We start from the raw sequence: 21,347 nt of genomic DNA, 5'->3' as shown, positions 1-21,347 counted from the left end.
TCACCTTCCCTTCCTCTCCCCACAACAGGCACCCTGTGAGGTAGACAGGGCTGAGAGAGCTCTGACAGCACTGCTCTGTGAGAACCGCTCTAACAGGACTGTAACGAGCCCAAGGTGACCCACCTGTCTGCAGGTGGAGGAGTGGGGAGTCAAGCCTACCTCTCCAGATTAGAGGCCAGCACTCTTGGTTTTCCCTCCATCGGTCAAGCGAGAGATTGGGATTCTTTCTACCTCAACATGTTAGAAGTTTGGCACTTATCGCTTATTTCTTTTCAAGAAGCCACAAGGTGTACATCTGAAAGATCAGCTTTTCAAAAGAAGCGTTCCATCCTCTTTGCACATTCATGTAGCCACACAACTGTGGGGCAGCTATACGACACAGAACACAAAACACGTCTGTTTTAAACAAAAGAAAAAGTCCAAAATGGGCAACTACCCCCTCAAAGTGCCTCTGCCCCGTTCGTTCTCCAATGCAGGCAGCTGGGCAAGTAATCCACACTGTAATAGGCCTAAAGCACGTTCTTGGGCTCTCCTCCTAAATTACTTCGCAAAAAGTGAATTACGCTACTGTTCCTGCACGGCCACTGATAAAACTAATCTGCTCAAGTATGCCCAAAGCCTATGGGCAGAAGCTTTGCCGTCTCCAAAGGCACATGATCCTTAAATCCCGGGTCACGGAGCATTCGAAAGTGCATGTGACACCCCAAGTGCTTTGGAAATCCCGGGCAAGCTTTATTACACACTCAAAATTGCTGGCTTGGAAGGGTGCTGCTGCTTTCTTGGAGACTTTTGTCCCAATGAAAACAGAACTAGGGACCCAGATGCCCCTCCAACCACCGGCCTGCACTCAGTGGAACCTGAAAACGCTCCAAGGGGCTGGAAAATTCCAGCTACCGTAGTGAATTGTGATGCAGACGCAGAACCTGTAACGTTACAACGCCTTTTCATGTTGCAACTTATATATGTGTTGTGGGTTCATGAGTGCTTGTGTATTGCATCAGGGACTTGCACTGCATCTCTGTTTTCTCAATTTCACTGTAAACCACCCTGAGCCAGAAGGGCGGGCAGTATATAAATAGAATAATAATAAAAATGAAAAATAAATAAATGAAACAAATAGCAAGTCTGATGTCGTGCACACAGCAGAGCTTGCACAGTCCAACAATCTCTTCCAGTGTGCAATTAGAACCAGGACTAATAGTTTTATCAGTGGCTACTAGCCATGGTGACTCAAGGCAACCTCCACAGTCTGAGGCAGTCAACCTTTGAATATTCAGGGGCAGTCTACTTCAGAAAATAATTGCTGTTTTGGCTGTTCGTGGTTCCTTCTTTTCATTACAAATGCCTTCGGCGTGCTCTCTTCGTTCTCTCCTGTTCTATGTACACCACATGAAGGCATCGTAGTGAGGAGCAGTATAGGAATTAAACGAATGAATAAATCAGACAGAGAGCTATCAGGGCCAGGAGGCAACATCGGCAGAAGGCCTTTTGAATTAATTTCAGAAGCCTCTCTGTGCTTGTCTGGCAGTAACCGGCTGGCCACTGTGTGAGAGAATGGACCGGATTGTATTTATTTATTTGATTCGTATACTGCCTTCCCAGCAGACTGCCTCAGGGCAATGTACAATATCTGTTCCACTGAATATTCCTAGCAAGGCCTTAGAGGAGGAGCGTGTCTCAAGGCTTAAGTGCCACTCAGCGCTTAACACCCACTCAGGGCGGCTGTCCCACCCCTGAGTGACTCCTTCTCCAATTGGCTTGCCTGTCTGACCAGTGGTCAGCCAATTGCCTTCCATCCCCCACCCCTGACCACCCCCTCCTCCTTCCACTTCCACCCCTAAAGCTCCAGGTATCTCCCAACCTAGAGCCGGCAATGGAGCTGGAAGGCCACCTTTAGCAGCCTGCTGATCTCAGAGGCTGGGTGGGACTGGGTGAATGAATCCCTCCTCCCCCCAGGACTAGTCAAAATCTTAATGCTCCGTTGGGAGAACAGAGTGCTTAGCAGGGCAATATACTGTGTGTTGTATTCTCATTGATGCGCCAAGAAGGAAGAATTAAATTCTGGGGAAAGGCTCCCCCCAGCTTTGTTAACCTTCCGAAAGTCAAGCAGAGCCCAGGTTTTTTTTTGGCAAACGTGGCGGAGCTGGCACAGGCCGATGACGGGTTTCCTTTTCAGGCTGCCAATGGTCCCGCTGTATAATTAGCTTTGTTTTTAATTGCTGTTTTTGTGCGATGGATAGACCCTTTCATCACTGATTCCGCCAAGGCTTTATTCCACAGATTTGCAAGTGGCCTTGAAAAGGGGAGAGGGAGGCCAAGAACGGCAAACCATTAAATAAATAAAAATCAAACCTGCGGCAAGTGGATGAGTTGCAGACTGGGGACTTTGACCAGCAAGGATTAGAGGTGGGGTAAACCCTGGTCCAAAAGGACTGTTTGTTTCAATTTGGCACACTTCGGAGTAGCTTTTAAAAAGGCACAAGTCCACTTAGATGGGAGCAATCTCTGAGAGTCTGGGAGATTTAGGAAAGGGGCTGGTTTGGGGAGGGAGGGGACCACATTGGGGCAGAATGCTAAAGAGTCCTCCCTCCAAATCAGTCATTTGCTCCGGGGGAACTGCTCTCTGCCATCCGGAACTGAGCTGTAATTCCAGGAGATTCTCCAGGCCCCACCGGGTGGTTGGCACCCTACTCACCGGCAAGACTTTACTTTAAGAGACATGTCAGATGAAATTAACCAACCTCCTGGGACTTGGGTTGCTCTAGCACTGCATTCTGCTGGTTTGTACAGGTGTAGGGGATCTGGATGCACAACCTGCTCTTTCACTGGGTCATCTTCCGTGACCTCAGATGGTTTTTCCACCTCCTACTTGAGACCCTGAGAAACTCCGAAGCCTGGGTTCCATCTGGAATTCAGTGAGTTAGAGGGGAGGAAATTTCAGTGGGAGTGGGGAAACAGTCCTCCCAGGACTATGCCCTCAACATTCAGTGACCTTATGGAGGGGAAGGGTATCAAAAGTCAGCATCGGATGGGGCATCAGAAGAAGAGAAGAATGGGGGCTTTATATCCCACTTTTCACTACCTGAGGGAGTCCCAAATCAGCTTACAAACACCTTTCCCTTCCTCTCCCCACGACAGACACCCTGAAGAAGAAGAAGAGTTGGTTCTTATATGCCGCTTTTCCCTATCCAAAGGAGGCTCAAAGCGGCTTACAGTCGCCTTCACATTCCTCTCCCCACAACAAACCCTGTGGGGTAAGACGGTGCTGAGAGAGCTCTGAGAGAACTTCTCGGTGATAACAGCTCTGAGAGAACTTAATTAGATGCATGTGGTGGAGTGGGGAATCAAACCTGGTTCTCCAGATTAGAGTCTGCTGCTCTTTACCCACGCCACCATGCTGGCTCTCTTCACACCAGTCTCCTTTCTCCAAAAGTATCTGATAGCAAAGGAGGAGGCAGAGCCTTAAAGGAAAACCAATTTTGATATCTGCCTCCAGGCACCCAGGCACTCCAGGGAATGTTGCAATCTCCCCCTTTCCTCAGAAAATGGGAGCGGAGAACTGAATTTTTGTGCTTCCCTTAGATGACCTCTAAGTTTCTCATTAAACTACTGAAGCGGTTCCAACTCCTGGTTCCCCCCTGAAATATGCCTACTGGAGGCGGATGGAAATCTATTTTTACACCATCTCAATTGAACGTATGAGCATAAAGACACTGAGCTATTTTGGGGATCCCTGCGCACTCTGTTCTGTATCCTCAGAGTACGGGAAAAACCTTTACTCGCGGCTAAAAATATCCCCAACCGAGGATGCCAGAAAGGAGGGAAAGGGACAAAAGTTATAATTTAACGTGCCGACACAGAGCGTGATGAAGCACACCGACTCTGCTAGATTCCCCGTTAATTGCCTGCATGCGGAGTCCTCCTGGGAAGACGCATCAGCCGATTCGGCAGGACAGAAGGGACAGAGAAGAAGTGCTAAATAACAAATTAACATTACAGAAAAATCTGGTCCCAAACGATAAAACGGCAAGGGCTGGTCGGGAGCAGAGAGACAGGAGGTTTGTTGGGAGCAAGAAACAAATTAAAGCAGCTAATTTAGTCACGTGCCAGCATGGATATAGCGTGTCGGAAAGGGGAACTACCCCTTGGAGAGGTGCAGTCCCCAGAAACTGGAGGTCTGTTCTGCCTGGTAGTGGCTCCCCGGGGCCTTCCCTGACACCTGCTAACTTAAAGCCAAACTAGTTTTGACAGCATCTTCGTGGCGGCCGTGACGACACCGCTGCCATTTAAAAGCCATTTTAAAACACCACAAAGCGTGGCACTCTTGTTTTCCCTCTGGCTGTGCCTTTGCAAGGCCAGAAAGAGCTGCACCCCACTCCCCACAGCTGTTTCAGCACCTGGAAATGGACCGGGACAGGGTGGGTTTTGTTTAAGATGCATAGTTTGGCTCTGACATCCAGCAGTGGAAGGTGAAAGAGACCGAAATGGGAACCTTATGCATGCAAAGCAGGTGGTCTGCCAATGAGTTCGCTATCTGTATGTAATCGGGCACGATTTTTAGTGTGCTCAAAATTTTGGGTGAGAAAGGAGTCCATTCAGCCCAAAGAGACATTCTCCCAACGAAACCTTTGTCCAGACTTCCACTCCAAACCTTAGATAAGCCTGCTAGCAGCATGCCACAGAATATGGTGGTACATGCACATCAAAGTTTTAATGCCTGTGCATTAAATTCTCGCCGCAAACAGTCAACTAGCCTCTCAGGGAAGAAAGGTTCTGGCCCAGTTCTCTGCTAGTTTTCCTCTTGCAAGGAATTGTTTATACAGAGGGCTTTTGAACCATGTGATTCTAGGGTTCCCACTCAGCGGGGTCTTTCTCCCCAGCAGACCCATCTGAGGCCAAGGAGAGCTTCAGAGAGGTCTGCTGGGAAGGGTCCTTCTCCATTCTTCTTCAGGCGTTTCCTCGAGGGGAACTGATCTTTGTCACCTGCAGATCAGTATTCATCCCAGGAGATCCCCAGCTGCCACCTGGAGTTTGGCAACCCTAAGCATGAAGAAAATGAGGCCATCAGAAAATGGGATCCAGAGAGATTTCTTGTTTGATGCAGCAGCTTTTTACAACCAGGGATTTTCTTGTTTTCCCCGTGGGCCAGAGTTCCCATAGGAACCCCCAAGTGCCCTAAAAGAACATCAGCTGATTTAGCTATAAGGGTAAAGTGGCCCTGAACTGAAGAGGACCAGCTCCAAAATTGAAGATGCTTTCCCCCCCGCAAAGCTTCCCAGCCAAGAAATGTCTTTTCCGAGGGTCTGGATTTAACGAGTGGCCCCACGAGATAAGAATTTGGTTTCTGTCAGCATCCTCGCGTAGAACTGCTTGCCGTCAGCAAGAGTTTCGCTGATTTGATGATAATTATGTCTCTGCGCAACGGGCAGACACGCTAACTTACGGAGACAGAAAGTGTGCGTCCAGCAGAGAACAGGAAAGGAGACTGCATGTCACACACATTTCGAGTCCTTCTCACAAGACCGGCAAATGCAGATTAGCAGGAGAAACATGAAAGCTGGGGATGGGATGGGATGGGATGGGGGGGCGGAGGAGAAACATTTGGAAAAGAAACCTTTTGCTTGCATCTCCCATCCCTGGTGTCTTTTTTCAAAAACCCATTCCCTAATATTAAAAAATCCACTAGAACGCTGGGGGAAAAAACCCTCCTTAAGAATGAGTGAAATCCTGTTTAAGACACTGCCTCTAAACAAACCGTCTTACATAAATATCGCCATGCGATCTGCAGCATTAAGAATTGATTCCTGCAGGCTGTGGATACGTACAACACGATTTCAAGCGTGTATCTGTTATTCAGATACGATCAATATTGTTCCCGATGGCTAGATGAATAGATCCGATGGAATTTTAAAGACCAACAGGGTTTTATTCCAGGTGTGGGCTTTCGTGTGCATGCACAGTGCCTCACACACTGCCTTTTTGCGCATGCACATGAAAGCTCACGCAGGGCCATCAAGAAACCCCGTGATTTGCTGTCAAAGCTTTACAGAATGGGTGCTGCTTCCAGATGCTTGGAACGATTCCCTTTCAGCCACACAACCAGGGACCTCAGCATGTAACCATTCAGATAATTAAACGTGTATTTTTATCCCCAAGGTATCTCTAAACACGGTATTTTTAAAAAAACGTTTAGACGGGCACAAACAAGTTTCACCCCAAGATAGCAAACTGTGGTAAGCCACAGTAGAAGGAACAACTCCCATTTCCTACCCTAAGGTTTTAAAAAAGGAAGAAATGAACTCATGGCTGCTAAATGTCAGGAGAAAGGTGGGGCTCCTTTCCTTCCAAGGCACCTCCCGTGAAGTGACCGCAGGAAGCAGGTTGTGTGGGCCCCAGCAGCCCTGTGGCAAGGTGTGGCCTCCCCATCTTACTGTCCTCGTGACATTCATAGAATCACAGAATCATAGAGTTGGAAGGGACCTCCTGGGTCATCTAGTCCAACCCCCTGCACTATGCAGGACACCCACAACCCTATTGCTCATCCACTGTCACCTGCCACCCCCTTGAGCCTTCACAGAATCAGCCTCTCTGTCAGGTGGCTCTCCAGCCTCTGTTAAAAAATTTCGTAAGAGGGAGAACCCACCACCTCCCGAGGAAGCCTGTTCCACTGAGAAACCACTCTGTCAGGAACTTCTTCCGAACGTTTAGATGAAATTTCTTTTGAATTAATTTCACTCCATTGGTTCTGGTCTGCCCCTCCGGGGCAAGAGAGAACAACTCTGCTCCATCCTCTACATGGCAGCCTTTTACATACTTGAAGATAGCTATCAGATCCCCTCTCAGTCATCTCTCCAGGCTAAACAGGCCAAGCTCCAGTGGATCTTCACAGTCTGGAGAAAACCTGTATTTTGGGGGGATCCCAGGTCCTATCTGGTGGTTGGTGTCTCTAATCCCTAAATATGTAATGTTTTATGCAAACACAGTTACCTTTCCAGGAATGCAGAGATATATTATTTTCTAGATTTGGGGGCTGGGTGGGGAATTTTTAAAAAGTACATCAGGGCTGAGCATGCTCATTGCCCCCATTGTGTCATTTTACAAGTGCGGCTTAGTTGTAGGGCTCCCTTTCTTCTTCTTTTTCTGCAACCGTGAATAACACAACCAAAGAATAGGTGCTGTCTGGGAAATACACCTGTATGACTGGCTGACTCGCCATTTCCGCACTCTCTGTGTCTTTCTCTCTCTCCGGGACGCAGCACCTGTGATTTAACAGAAACTCCTGCCTGTGGGACAGGGTGGGTGACCAGCTAGGTGTGATGGGACCCAGGCGATCTGTGGCTTGCTTCTGGAGTGAGAGAATGAGCAAAGCTTCCCTGTTTGCCCAGAGCGAAAAATCAGTCAGCGGAGCCAGAGCTGCTGACTGTCGCTTTGATCTCTCTCCCCAGGAATGCATTAATTAGTCCTCCTCCGTGGCGGGGTTTCAAAAGAGCGGTACCTTTGATTCCCGGGAGTCACCGTTTGTCACAGCACACGGGCGCCAACAACAACAACCGAGAGATCCACGTTGACACAGCTCAGAAGAGGAGGGGATATTGTGCAACTTGTTGAACGCTGTCCAAGGCTGCTAAATTTATCCAAATTAGGTGCAAACAGCACCTTAGCCTAGGTGCGTGCCAGATCACATCTCAGAGGCTAGTAGCTAGAACAGAGATGTGAAAACCTGGGAGACCTGCCTGCCTCTTCCCTTCCTTCTCGCTGTGGGGGGGGGGGGGAGGCAGGTGCGGCCTTCACGGCCCGGTACTGAGCCGCAGCCCGGGGGTTGATGACCCCCGATCTAGATAATGAGAGTGTGTACGACAGATATCTTTTCAAGGACTAGTTCAGCAGTGGAATAGGCTGCCTAAGGAGGTGGTGAGCTCCCCCTCACTGGCAGTCTTCAAGCAAAGGTTGGATGAACACTTTTCTTGGATGCTTTAGGATGCTTTGGGCTGATCCTGTGTTGAGCAGGGGGTTGGACTAGATGGCCTGTATGGCCCCTTCCAACTCTATGATTCTGTGATTTTATGATTCTATGAACATTATCAATGGAATTCATTCTGTGCACTATTCGTATGCTATAACATTTATGGTAATCCTCTGTTGGAAAGTTCGGTGCATGGCTAATTCCACATACATTGGCTCTCCCACTTTCAATGTGTTTTAGAAGTAGATTTTCCAGAAAACACCTGGACATTCTGGGCATTAACCCCAGCTCAGCTCGAGAAGACGGCGCTGCTCGAAATAGCAAGGATCCTGAGAAGATACTTCTGCAATTTCCAAGAACTTGGCTAGATCTCAGATCGCAGAACAACCCCTACCAATAAAATATTTATTTTTATATTCCACCCATCACTGAAAGCTCAGGGCTGATTACATCAGTTAAAAACACAGAATATATAAATACATAGTAGGGATTTAATTGATCTGAATTTAAATTTCAAAATTCTAAAAAATGGAGAGCTCATTTCCTTGGAACTGCCTTCTCCTCCCAGAAAGGGGGGGAGGGCATGTTCTATTCATTCATTCATACATTTATTCATGTATTCATTAATTACGTTTCTATATCGCCCTCCCCTGAGGCTCAGGGCGGTTTACAGTGAAATTCATTGCATAATACAAAGAACGTCATCATTATCATTAGAAAGTATAATAATTGAGAACATGTAATCCTCCAATGGATTAGTTAGGTGGATTTGGGGCAGGGAAAGCAGCAGATTTGGATGTGGTTTCAGGGACTGGTGGAACAGCTCTGTCCTGCAGGCCCTGCAGGACAGTTTAACATGCCGCAAGGCCCTGTTCGCATTCGGTAGAGCAATCCACCAGCTTGGGGCCCGGGCAGAAAAGGCCTTGGCCCTAGTTCAGGCTAGCTTAACTTCTTTTCCATTTGACCATCATCCTTATCTTGCATTTAAACATTCTCTGCAGTGTTGCATAGATTATCTTGTTGCTGTCTTAACAGCACTGTATACAAATATAATTCCCCACACGGGATGGGCTGTTCAGACCTGTGGTCCAACTAGAGTAGCATCCTGTTTGAAGCACTGGCCAACCAGTTGCTCCGGGAGAACCAACAAGCAGGGCACACTGGCCAGATGTTTCCACCTAGTTCTAGAACACCAGATGTGGAGGTTCCATTAAGTCACCACAGCCGGTAGCAACTGCTGGAGCACTCCTCCATGGATTTGTAATATAGATTGGGGGTAGTGAACCTGTGGTCCTCCCGATGTTCATGGACTACAATTCCCATGAGCCCCTGCCAGCAAATGCTGGCAGGGGCTCATGGGAATTGTAGTCCATGGACATCTGGAGGACCAAAGGTTGACTACCCCTAATATAGATATCCAAGGGTGGGGGGCAGGGCTGTATTGCTAAAACCGAAAAGGATTGGCTTGTCTAAAGTGAACTGGAGGAAGAGATAAAATTTGAACCAAGGTTACATCTCATTCAATTAGCCACTCTACGACATCAGGTGGTCTACCGAATCCAATTTCCTTTGGCAGAGAGAGTGCATGCTGGAGAGTTCAAATAAATCTATTTGTGCACAAAGAAACAGGTGCAGCCAGGCACAGAAGCAAGTGCTCAGGCAGGAATCAAAACGACAACCATCGGGTTTCATCTGCTTCCTGCCCCTGAGCATCCCGGCTCTCTCCCCAGGCTGGAAAATGGCCTCTTTCTAAAGTGATGATATATGATTTCTAGCAGACCTTTTAAAAAGGGAATTAACTTTCTTTCTCCACCCCCCAAAAGCTACTACTGCGAATGTGTGTTCTTTGCACAGGCTGTAGGATTAGATTATGTGAAAGCAAGACTGGATTTTATAATTCTGGTAAAAGATTTTGGATTTTTAATCCCCTTCCCCTGCACAAGTATTGAACAGTCCTGAGCAGGACTTAGTGGTCATTGTGAGCATTTCCCATTTTAGATGCTGAAAAACCTCTGGACCCTTCTTTGCCAGATGCTCTCTCTCTCTCTTTTCAGAACTACCTTTCCCCTGACCGCTCGACCAAGCTGGAAAACCTACCGAAGCGGTCCCATTCCAGTTGCGTCAAAAGGTCTTACCTGTTCAGTGATGAAGGAGCTGGAAAAAGTGATTGCTGACCAGAAAAAGATCCCACAGCTCAGGATAATCTTCCGGTTAAAACGGTCGCCAAGGTAACCGAAAATCGGCGCCGCCACCATGAAGCTACAGATGAAAACTGCAGGACAATGAAAGAAAGAGAGAGAGAGAGTGAAGAGATGGTTTAAACCAGAATGTATCACATTGTTGAGATCGGGGATAGTGTTCTCTTCTTAACCTTGGCTGCTTTCTGCTACCTTCCAAATCAACCATCTAGAACAGCCTTTTTCAGACTTTTGACCATGGAGGACTCCTTGAAATATTTTTCAATACTCCAAATCCAGTTGGGTCAACTGGACAGTAACAGTGAGGTCAACCACCCACCTATCACAAAACTATTAAAAGCCCATGGATAGGAGGCATTCAGCCTGCCCATAGGTAAAGGTATCCCCTGTGCAAGCACTGGGTCATGTCTGACCCTTGGGGTGACGCCCTCTAGCGTTTTCATGGCAGACTCAATACGGGGTGGTTTGCCAGTGCCTTCCCCAGTCATGACCGTTTACCCCCCAGCAAGCTGGGTACTCATTTTACCGACCTGGGAAGGATGGAAGGCTGAGTCAACCTTGAGCCAGCTGCTGGGATTGAACTCCCAGCCTCATGGGCAGAGCTTTCAGACTGCATGTCTGCTACCTTACCACTCTGTGCCACAAGAGGCTCTCAGTCTGCCTATATTTGCCCTTTTTTTAGAAAACTGTCCCTCCCACGAATGTTGCACCCCTCTCCAAGTTTCATTTGTTCCACAATAAGGAGCATGGGGAATATTAATTGCCAAAGAGTCCCAACACAATGTCACAGCATAATGTCTTCCCACAGTAAAATATTTATGAAGCAATATTACACTCTGCACAGAATGCACTCAGCCCTTGTTCTAGGAGACATAAAACTCAGAGCTGCCAGTGAGTCCACTGGACAACAACAGAAAGCACGAAGAACTGAAGACTAAATGAAGAATTTAGACGAGGAGCTCAAATTCCAAACTTAAAAACTCAAGTTTCTAAGCCTTATGGTTGCAAAGATCTAGGCTATGCCTGCCAAATAAGGTTTCTAATGGCAGGAGGTGGGGCGTCAATTGCCTTGTACCACTTCCTGTGCAAAAGGAAAATTCATTAGGGCTGATTCCACAAGGAGGGCGTAGTGGCGGGCTGCCCGTGGCGGGGCTTCCAGGGGAGGCCGCAGTGGCAGCCAGCCCTTTCTCCTTCCCCACCACCTTAAAGAGTCCTGGTGAGGGCCACGCAGGCCGCAGCTGGGCTTTCGTGGGCAGAGGGCTGCAGCAGTGGCGGCCAGTTCTTTCTTTCTCCCTCCCTGCCACCACCAAAAGCTCCGCCAACAGCTGCGCAGGCCGCGGCAGGCCTTTCGGGAGCAGGTGGTCAGGGCGGGACACGCATCCTGGTTGGCCAGTTGTTGGGCGGCTGGCCAATCAGGCTGCAAGAGGACACAGCCATGGGCGTTCATTGGCCCTTAAAGTATGAGGCCCAAGATACCTTTAGGACATTTATCATAGTTACAGATTGTTATTTTGCTGTAAACTATTACAGTGCAAGTGTAATCATCAAAAATCAGTGACATGCCTGTGCAAATCACCAACATTTAAAGCACGTCCTGGAAGCACATCAGGTCTAGAAACTTATGTATCAGAGGTGTTCAAACTGTGGCTCTCCAGATGTCCAGGTGTCCGTGGACTACATGAGTCCTTCGTGGTAATTGAAGTCCACAAACATCTGAAGAGCCACAGTTTGGCCACTCCTGTTCAACAGCAACCATGGCAGCATTTCACCCATTGCTGTAGCACAAAGTCAAAAGCCGCAAGAACTTTACTGAAATAAGAAAACAGGGAAGCTTTGTCCAAGAAAGGGGGGGGGGATAATAACTGGGTCCCAAAGGCACGTCTTGCTCGAGGTCTTTGCCAGTTAATTAATAGAATTGCAAAGGTTTCAGGGCCTTCTTTCCATGGCTCCGCTATTACCATCCATACGAAACAAAGCCTCTACCATTAGCTTAAATTTGATAATGGGATTCCAACTTCCTTGTTCCTGCAATTACCGGCTGGTGCCTGTTAAGTTCTCACAGGCCTGTTTCTGGCTGGAGATCTCTCTCAGGTCTCCTCTTTCTCTTTTCCCCACCTTTTCTCTCTCCCCCATCTCCTGTTCTCAAGAAGAACACAACTTTTTATGAGGGCTGAATGAAGAGGTGTCGGAAGGCGTGGTCTCTCAGAATTTCTGTACTGTATGGTTACATTTAATCCTCATGGCTACCTATAGCTAGCTTCTGGATATTCCCTACCAATATTGTCAACACGTAGCCTGTGGAAAATTTGGGCCCACCTTGGGTGGGAGACAAGCTTCACGACAGAAGTGAGTCTTGTGCCAATCTCCAGGTGGGGCCTGGAGGTCTCCCAGAAATTTTACAACGGATGTCAAAGCTGCTAATGTCAGTTCCCCTAGAGAAAATGGCCACTACCTCACCTTTCCTAGAGTCCACTGCCAGAGTTTCCCAACTAGGAGTTGTCAACCCTACTTGTGGAGGGCAAAGAAAGGAAGAAAACTGGATGTGTTGAGAAGATGCGACTTTATCAGCTACCATCTTGGATATTAGGGCAGCCATCTTGGATGCGAAACTTGTACAGGGATGCCAGCCTTCATGTGGGACCTGGAGATCCTTTGGGGATCCCCTGGAATTACAGCTTTATCTCCAGACTAGAGGGAGCAGTTTCTCCCGGAGAAAATGGACCCTTCGGAGTATGGACTCGATGGCATTATATCTAGGGTTCCTAGGTCCCTCAGAGCAGCTTGAGAGGGATGGGGGTACACTTGCCAGAAATGAAGGCAATGTGTCTATGTGACCCAAAAGTAATGTAGGTACTGGGGGGGGGTGCTCTGTATTTTGGGCAAAACTCTATGGTGGAATTAGCTTCTACCATAGATTTTTGCCCCTCCCCAAACCAGGGTGTCACCCCACCAATGTTCCCGACAGGTATACATCACTTCCAAGTCACACAGACATGTTGGGTCAATTTCCTTCCTTCAGTGGGGAATAATTCCACCCACCTACCAGCTGATTGTGCCCCACCTGACTGAGATATCTGTCCTCCCCAAGAGCCATTCCCAAATCTCCAGGAGTTTCCCAATCCGTATCTACCCCCTCGTCTCCTGAAACATCACTCATATAAGGTGACTGCATAGTTCAGAGAAGATTATTCAAATGTAGTCCATGTGCATGATATAGTCCTCTCTTGTGGGCTGGTCTTGAAACCTTCCTCCCTGTAAATGTGCTTTCCAGGGAGAAAGAGATTTTGACATGGGCTGCTTTCCCAACAAATAATCCATCCTCACCACCACCACCAGCACTACCCCCTACAGTTTGCATTTGAGCAGACTGGAGGCAGAAACCAATGGAACCAAAGGAGTCAACAGAGATGAACCTATGCAAATAACAAGACCCCGATGAAGCTCGCCGCAGCAATATATTTTCAGGGGCCTCCTCCTTTCGCGTGACATAGAAACACTGATTGACTTATAAACAAGAGTCACCAAATGACTGCTTAAGTCTGTCAGACAGATTGCAAGCCAGCTTGTCTCATTAGCCGCCAATCAATTCCTGGGCCTGCGGTCATGCATGATGGATGAGGCCCAGATGAGCTGCAGCAGGGACGGATCTGTGCTCACCTAGTTTATCTTCAGGTATAGCTGAAGCTATGCATGCGCACAGACTCCAGAGACAGCCAATGGACCAAATTTGACTCCATTGAGGAACAAGCTTTGGCCTCTGTTTGGTTGCCACTCCAATGACCCCACAGATGTGTGAGGAGTAAGGGCAGAACGTTGAGTACACTGCTGTGCCTAGGAACGGTCTGCAAAAATACTATTTGGAATTCCAAGGGGAAGGTCAGATTTGGAAGAAGAAACAGTCAAACACTGCAGCCTGTAAAATCCCTGCAGTCTGAATTCGCTGAAATCTATGAGCGTAGAATACAGGAGTTCTGCACAGGACTGCACTGAAAAACATTTATTTCCAGCTCAGTCTTTGGCTGTAGCTCACACCGAAGTCCTGGAAATAAAATGGCCACTGTCTCCTGGCAGAAAAGCTGCATCCTGCTTGATGAACTGCAACACTGCAAAACTGCTAAAAATTATTTGTTTCTTTGCACTTTGTTTTTCTCCCCCGGGGGGATCCAAAGCAGTTTACAGCATTGCTCTCCCCTCCTCGGCTCATTCTACACACATATGGGATAATACGTTTCAATGCACTTTATTAGATAATACAATTTCAATGCACTTTATAAGTAGAAGATAATACCGTTTCAATGCACTTTATAATACATTCCAATGCACTTTATTTCTTACTTTCAAATTAATTCTGTTTTTAACTAAAATTTGATTGCATTGTTATATGTTTTATATGATGCACACTGCCCTGAGCCGGCCTGCTGGGAGGGCGGCATAAAAACGAACCAACCAAATTAATTAATTAAGAAGAAGAAATAGATTTCCCTATTTCGCACAGAAAAATCCAGCTTCAAAAGCACACTGAAAGTGCATTATCCAGCATATACAGAATTAGTGTGATCTCAACAACAACTCTGTGCGGTGGATTAAGCCAGAAGAGAGTGACTGAGCCAAGGTCACACGGTGACCTTCCGTGGCAGAGTGGGAATTCAAACCCAGATCCCTCAGATCTTTTGTTTTCTAAACCAGGAAAAAGGCACAAACTCATCTGCCCTTCTTCATGAGATTGGTGATGAAAGAAGCTGTTAATTAAAACCCAGCCTTTGCTACAACAAAACAGTTGGGTAGCTCAAAAGTTAATTTTGAAGTGGAATGGATACGGTAGTCACACAGCTTGGCAGAAGAACATATCCTTTGCATCACAAAGGTCCCAGGTTCAATTCTTAGCATTTCCAGGATTGGGAAAGATGTTTCAGTGCCAGAGAGCTGCCGCCAGTCAGAGCAGACAAATCAGGGCAAGATGAATTAATTCAGTCTAGTGCAGCTTCTTATGCTGCTGATGGGGTGGGAGGGGGGGGCAGACAGAAGAGCATCTACTTTGTATGAAAGTCCCAGGTTCAGGTCCTCACACTTCCAGTTGAAATGAGGCTGGATAAGACCCCTTCCTTGGGCACCCATTATATATTGGTATCCTGCACGCATCAGCTCTTTCAGATCTTTCCTTAAAACGACAAATATCTGCCAATTTGATGTGGCCGCTTCATCAGACCTCATATTAATCAGACCCAGTTAAAAGCTGCATTTGAATGGCGTGAGCCAAAACTGCCACCACCTTTTTTTAGAAATGGCTATACAAAACCCATGTTTACTATTCCCTCCCCCCAAAAAACCACCTATAAAACTGTCATGTCTAAAACGGCCTTAAAGACTGCAAACAGCCTCTGGAGAACAGAATGTAGAACAGCTGAGCCGCCATTTTGTAAGCCACAAGGGCCGTGGCTTTCAGAGACAAGCCATGCAGGAGACATCACAAAATGGCGCCCACAGTCCTGTTTCTGGAACAGAACAGGGCATGTTTTGATGGAACCAAAATACCAACTGGGGGCCAGGTGAATAAAAACAAACGAAACCGATTGCAAAAACGCCCTTCCAGTCTAAGCTTGCTCCACCCAAAGAAAACAGGGGGTTGATATTTTGGAACAAGGATGAAAAGATCTATTTGTTTCTCAGTATCACCACAGTTACAGGGGAAACGCAGGAAAGGTTTAATTATCCTGACAGGATGGATGGCTCCAGTATCTATTTCTGCCTTCAGTGGCCTGACCCACCCTGCTGCAGGTGGGCTGGCACCCGTGTTTTTGCTCTCTCTTTTCTCTCTCCTTTTTTGTTTTTTACAAGCGGCTGGAATGTCCTCTTGCTTTTTAATTGTGTGAAGAGAGAAAAGGCAGTCCATCTTCTCCAAGCTCCATCGGCTGCCTTCACGCACCGCTGCCCACAAGTGCAGTCGCTGGGGACCCCATTCAACTGGGCACCTTTCCTCCCTCAGGAAATTTAAAGGTGCTACTGATTCACTTGACAGGAAAAGACAGCACAAAGCCCTGAAACAAACATCGGGCTAGGGGGGAGGGAGGAAGATTAGCAGGTTTGGACACTTTTTGAAGGCTTCTCTCACGATATTGAGGCTGGTCCTTTTCAGATGACATTCTAGGGCTACTGACAAAGGGGATGTCGCAAGCTCTACCTCACCCCATCCTTTGCACATTCACTTGAAGGTTTGCACAGATCTTGGACATAGACGAATGTATGACCTAAGAGAGAAGATCCAAGTGGGTAGCCGTGTTGGCCTTAAGCAGTAGAACATATGGTCTAAGATCGCTCCCCTCCCAGGGAAGACCTGCTTTTTTCCCAAACTGCTCACTAGCATGGAGGTATTTATAGCCTCGTAGGAATTAAGCATAGCAGCTAATGAATATTTATAGGACAGGGGCGCAGCTTGCTGCCACCATCTCATCCGCCCCTGCATTCGTGGCCTTCAAAATGTCATCTGAGAAGAGCTACTTTCTGAGAAAGATTCGGAATCCCGCTTTGAAAAGGGGAAGACTTACTTGGGATTTTAAAATGCTGCCTCAAAACTGCTCGTTTGTAGGAACTGGGCCTTATATTAGTCTTGCTTAGCAATGCCCAGCATGGGCGGAGGAAGGTGGGAGCACTGGGTATCAGCACAGATGGCTTTAAAAGGAGACATACATTCATGGAAGGGAGATCCATCAATGGCTGATAGTGATGATAACTAAAGAGAACCTCCATATTCAGCAGCAATGAATTGTTGAATTCCAGGGCTAAGAGGATACATCAGGGGGAAGGGGAGGGGCTGTGGCTCAGTGGGGAGGGGCTCAGGAGGTCCCATGTTCGATCCCTGTATGGCAGGCTTTCACAACCCTGGTTGTGAAAGCCTGCCATACAGGGATCGAACATGGAACATTTGTCAGGTTATATGATCGACCACTCCTCCCGAAATGGCCAATGGTGGGCTTGGAGGGGGTAAGAAGGGGAGGGCCCCAGGTGAGCGTGTCCACAGCACTGCTCCTAACCACATTCTGCACGATGGCACCACTTCTGGGGTTTCTTGAAGCCTGAACAATGTTTCAGGGGTTTCTCGATTGTAAAAAAGTCAAGGAAGGCTGCTGTAGGCAGAAGGTCCCATGTTCAGTCCGTGGCATCATCTGTTTATAAAGACCAGGCAGTAGGTGACACAGACTACTTCGGAGAGCCACGCCCAGTCAGAGTAGACCAGGGGTGGGCAAACTGTGGCCCTCCAGATGTCCATGGACTACAATTCCCAAATGCTGGCAGGGGCTCATGGGAATTGTAGTCCATGGACATCTGGAGGGCCAGTTTGCCCACCCCTGGAGTAGACCATTCTGAACTTGATGATGATTCCATCTGGAATTCTGAATCTGGTTTGAGTCTGTATGAGCCACTTTCTGCTCTCTGTGCATGAAGGCCTTGGTCTTTATGCCATATTTGTTGGCCAATGTATGACACATTATGTTGGATTAGCCAGGCCACCAGACTGATCCAATAGGGCTCTTCTTACGAGGAACAAACCTGGCCAGCAGCCCCCTACAGAAGAACTCTCCAACAAGTGGGACAGGATGAGGGTGAGCAGCTGGCGCCCTACATGCCAAATCTGGTCCTGTAGACAAATGGCATCTGGCATGACGACCGTCAAACCCAGAGGCAAGAGAAGGGAGCATGGAAGCCTGTCAAAGTGTAATTTGGCCATGAGGGAAAGGGCAGGACGGGGCCTCGCCTCCCTGCCTCCCCATCTTGCCAAAAGCAGAATTCATTGGCAAGCCAGACGGCAGAGGTCACTCACTAGCATTCCTAGCCAGGGCTCTCTGAAGACGGGAATTTTGGAGAGAAATAACTCCCGCTGGTTTTGCAGACAATGCTGCCTCGACACACAGGCTGAGAGGACCGTTGGGACCACGCTGTCTACCCTTCTGCACAGAGATGGCCAGCCGGCTTGGAACGGGACACGAGGGGGAAAGAACTGATTTCTCTTGTGTGCCTGACTCCAAGCATTTAGGGCTGCTGGGCTGCTGTCCTGCTGCACAAAAGGATGGGAAATGATGTGCAACCGACTCAAGAAATCATGCAACTGTGTGAGAGTTTCTAGCAGGGTTGGCCTTTGTCCACAGTATTTTCCTCTATATGTTATTCCTGCAGTTGCTAACTGGCCAGTGCCGACCCTAGATCTGTCACCGAGCCAGAATTTGAATCCCAGCCACCCTTTTCCAGACTGCAATAGGGGGGGGTGTCACACCTACCCACCCATCATTTGATGCCTTTCAACTTGCCAGAGCATTCGGAGAGAGAGACATTTCTATCATGATGCTGGTAACTTATATGCAGAAGGTCCAAGGTTTAATTCTGAGCGTTGCTGGGGAAAGGAACTTGAGTGAACAGCAAGACCAAGCCCTCTGCCCTCCTGCAAGAATAACCTCTACCAAGGAGGGACTATTTGCATTGTTAGAGCGCAACCTTTGCATTCAGAAAGCTCCAATGCCAATTCACTAAATTAACGGTTAAGAAGGTCTCTGATGGGGAACTGTGTTGATCTGCAGCAGAAGAGCAAGGTCTGTGCCCAGTAGCATCTTGAAGACCAGCAAGAGTCAGATCTCCCTTTGCCAGGTATCTAACAAAGGGAGCTTTGACTCCTGAAATCTCATACCCTGGAAACTTGGTCGGCCTTTAAATTGCTACTGGGCTCGAATCTTGCTCAATCAATTAAGAAGGACGGCAGATAGCAAGAAGGACACACGGGGGGAAGAAACCCCAAAGGTCTTTGAAAATTGCTAACAATCTAAGGAGATGATCTTGGACTAGATGTGTGGGAATCCTGCTATGGGCAGCTTTATATATCCCCTGGCATCTTCACAAAGGATCTCCCTCCAGTTCTGTGTTCCTCTTTAGCTAGTGTGATTAACTGTATCAAAGGGAACTGCTGGGAAATCCACTCCTTTAAGGGGTCAGGGAAACCAAAGTAGATAAAAAGAGAAAGTGAATCATCTTCTGTATTTCTTCCAAGCCAGGCTGGCCAGTAATTCTGGGTTTTTCAGCGGGCGGGCATCATTTGAGCCTGGGATTGGGGTCACTGTGGTGGGCAGGTCGTTGTGAATTTCCTGCATTCCACAGGGGGTCGGGCTAGATGACCCAAGGTCCCTTCCACTTCTATGATTCTATGATCCACTCAAACAACATATTTAACCCCAGGTCACCTCTGAGTTTCCAAACTGAAGAATGTAACAGATTACTGTTACTGCGTCACCTGAACCCAGCTGGCTCAAAGCTGCAGAACCCTCTCGGGGCCATGATGTAGCGCCAGCGCCATGTAGCATCAGGATGTACGCTTATTTGCGGTCCTAAGCAACGCAAAGTGTCCATCTGCGTTCCTATTTGAAATCCTCTTCCAACAGGAAAGCCCAAAACATTGCAGCCAGTCTTTTGCAATCCCCCCTGCCTCGGATAGGCCATAAATGCAAAAAGCTTTGCTCTACCGTTGGACGCAAAAATCATTCTCTTGATGTGCGCTCCTGCATTTGTTCAGACACATATTATTCTATGATTCTATGCTTCTACATCAGTCTCCAGCTAGCCCATGAGAAGAGAGACCAGAGGACATGCAAAGAAACAGCGAGTGTGGAGTCGTGGTTAAGAGTGGCAGACTGCAAACCGGAGAACCGGGTTTGATTCTCCGCACGCAGCCAGCTGGGTGACCCTGTGCTAGTCCCAGTTCTCTTAGAGCTGTTCTCGCAGAGCAGCTCTCTCAGCCCCATCTGCCTCATAGAGAGAAAGGAAGAAAAAGGTTTTGGAACTCCTTCGGGTAGTTAAAAAAAAAAAACACTCGTCTTCTCTTCTGCTTCACAAACTCCCTCCCCACTCCCCAGCCCCAGGATAATAACAATAATTAGAAAGCCCTGTCTTAACCAGGCCCCATGGGTCTTCCGTTTTCATTCAATTCCATCAACTCTGATAGCCTGCAAACAGGAGAAAAAGAAAGCAAACCCTCCTCTTTCAAATGCCAAATGCCTGTGTGCTTCCAAACCATTTGGCTGCAGAGTCCCCTTAATACTCCAGCCAGTCAGAAATTGAGTGTGTGTTCAAATCGAAAGGTCATGAGAAAAATAGGGGGGATTTTCGGAACACGCTGCGTCCTCCAGCATTTCCACTGGGGTGGTTTTGCATCGTTCAGTACCCTGTTTATAGGGCAGCAGCTCAGGACGGTAATGTTTCGGGCAGGGTCCGAACCAATGAGATGCCAGCGCAGGGGTGCAGTGAGAACCTAACGGTCCCCAGTTTCATTTTGTTAAGTGAACGTGCTGGGAGTCTCTCTTACAAACAGATGCATGCATGAAGGAGGTGCAAATACTCACAGCAACTCATCTACAGGGCTTTTACTTAATCACCCTGGCAGGGGCTTTCCAGGGTCTCAAGCAAGAGAGGCCTCTCTTAACACTGGCAATCTGAAACTCTTTGCCTACGGATGCCGGGAATTGAGGCAGTCAAGTTCCGCATGTTAAGCATTTGTTCTCTTGCCGAACTGCAGTCCTTCCTAAATATTAGCATAAGAGGATGTCTTATTCTGCATCGGACTGCTAATCAGTCTTGACTAGTCGCTATCTACACCATCCAGCAAGGTCTCTCCAAGGTGTCAGGCAGGCCTGTCTTCTCAGTGCTGTTTCCTGTGTGCTGTTGCTGCTCAAGATCATGAGCTGAAAATGTCACGATGCAGATGTTTCCCTCCTGTCCTTTCTTTCCTTATGATGCCAATTGTTAGCAAGGGGAGAAGGGCTTCTCACCCCCTAATCCTACCACTGTCAAGGGTGCAGAGGTTAAGACTAGCAGCCTCTCATTTGGAGAACTGGGTTCGTTTCCCCACTCTTCCACTTGCAGCCAGTTGGGTGACCTTGGGCCAGTCACCGTTCTCTCAGAGCTCTCTCAGCCCCACCTACCTCGCAGGGGGTTTGTTGTCGGGAGAGGAAGGGAAGGCGATTGTGAACTGCTTTCAGACTCCCTTGGGTAGTGAAAAGCGGGGGACAAAAAAACAGCTCCTTCTCTTCCTCCAAGTCCAAACAAGGAACATTCTGCTGCCTTTTAAGAACTGGTGCTTGTCATGATAATGTCCAGAACGGTAGTCATGTTAGTCTCTTGTGGCATTTTGGACCTGTAGGCCAACATCCACC

At 47.9% G+C, this 21,347-nt stretch overlaps 1 protein-coding gene across 2 annotated transcripts in view; it reads right to left on the bottom strand.

Moving 5' to 3' along the window:
• SPNS2 (SPNS lysolipid transporter 2, sphingosine-1-phosphate) overlaps positions 1-21,347 on the bottom strand; it is a 93,746-nt gene that overhangs the window by 32,026 nt on the left and 40,373 nt on the right. For both annotated transcript variants that reach the window (XM_077311682.1, XM_077311683.1), the window contains exon 3: positions 10,099-10,235. In XM_077311682.1, coding sequence (XP_077167797.1) covers positions 10,099-10,235 — 137 coding nt within the window. The remainder of the gene's footprint in view (positions 1-10,098; positions 10,236-21,347) is intronic.

Source organism: Paroedura picta, chromosome 15 (assembly GCF_049243985.1).
Source record: "Paroedura picta isolate Pp20150507F chromosome 15, Ppicta_v3.0, whole genome shotgun sequence".
Lineage (NCBI taxonomy): Eukaryota > Metazoa > Chordata > Lepidosauria > Squamata > Gekkonidae > Paroedura > Paroedura picta.
Note: the sequence above shows the minus strand (reverse complement) of the source record. Positions and strands in the feature narration are given on the sequence as shown.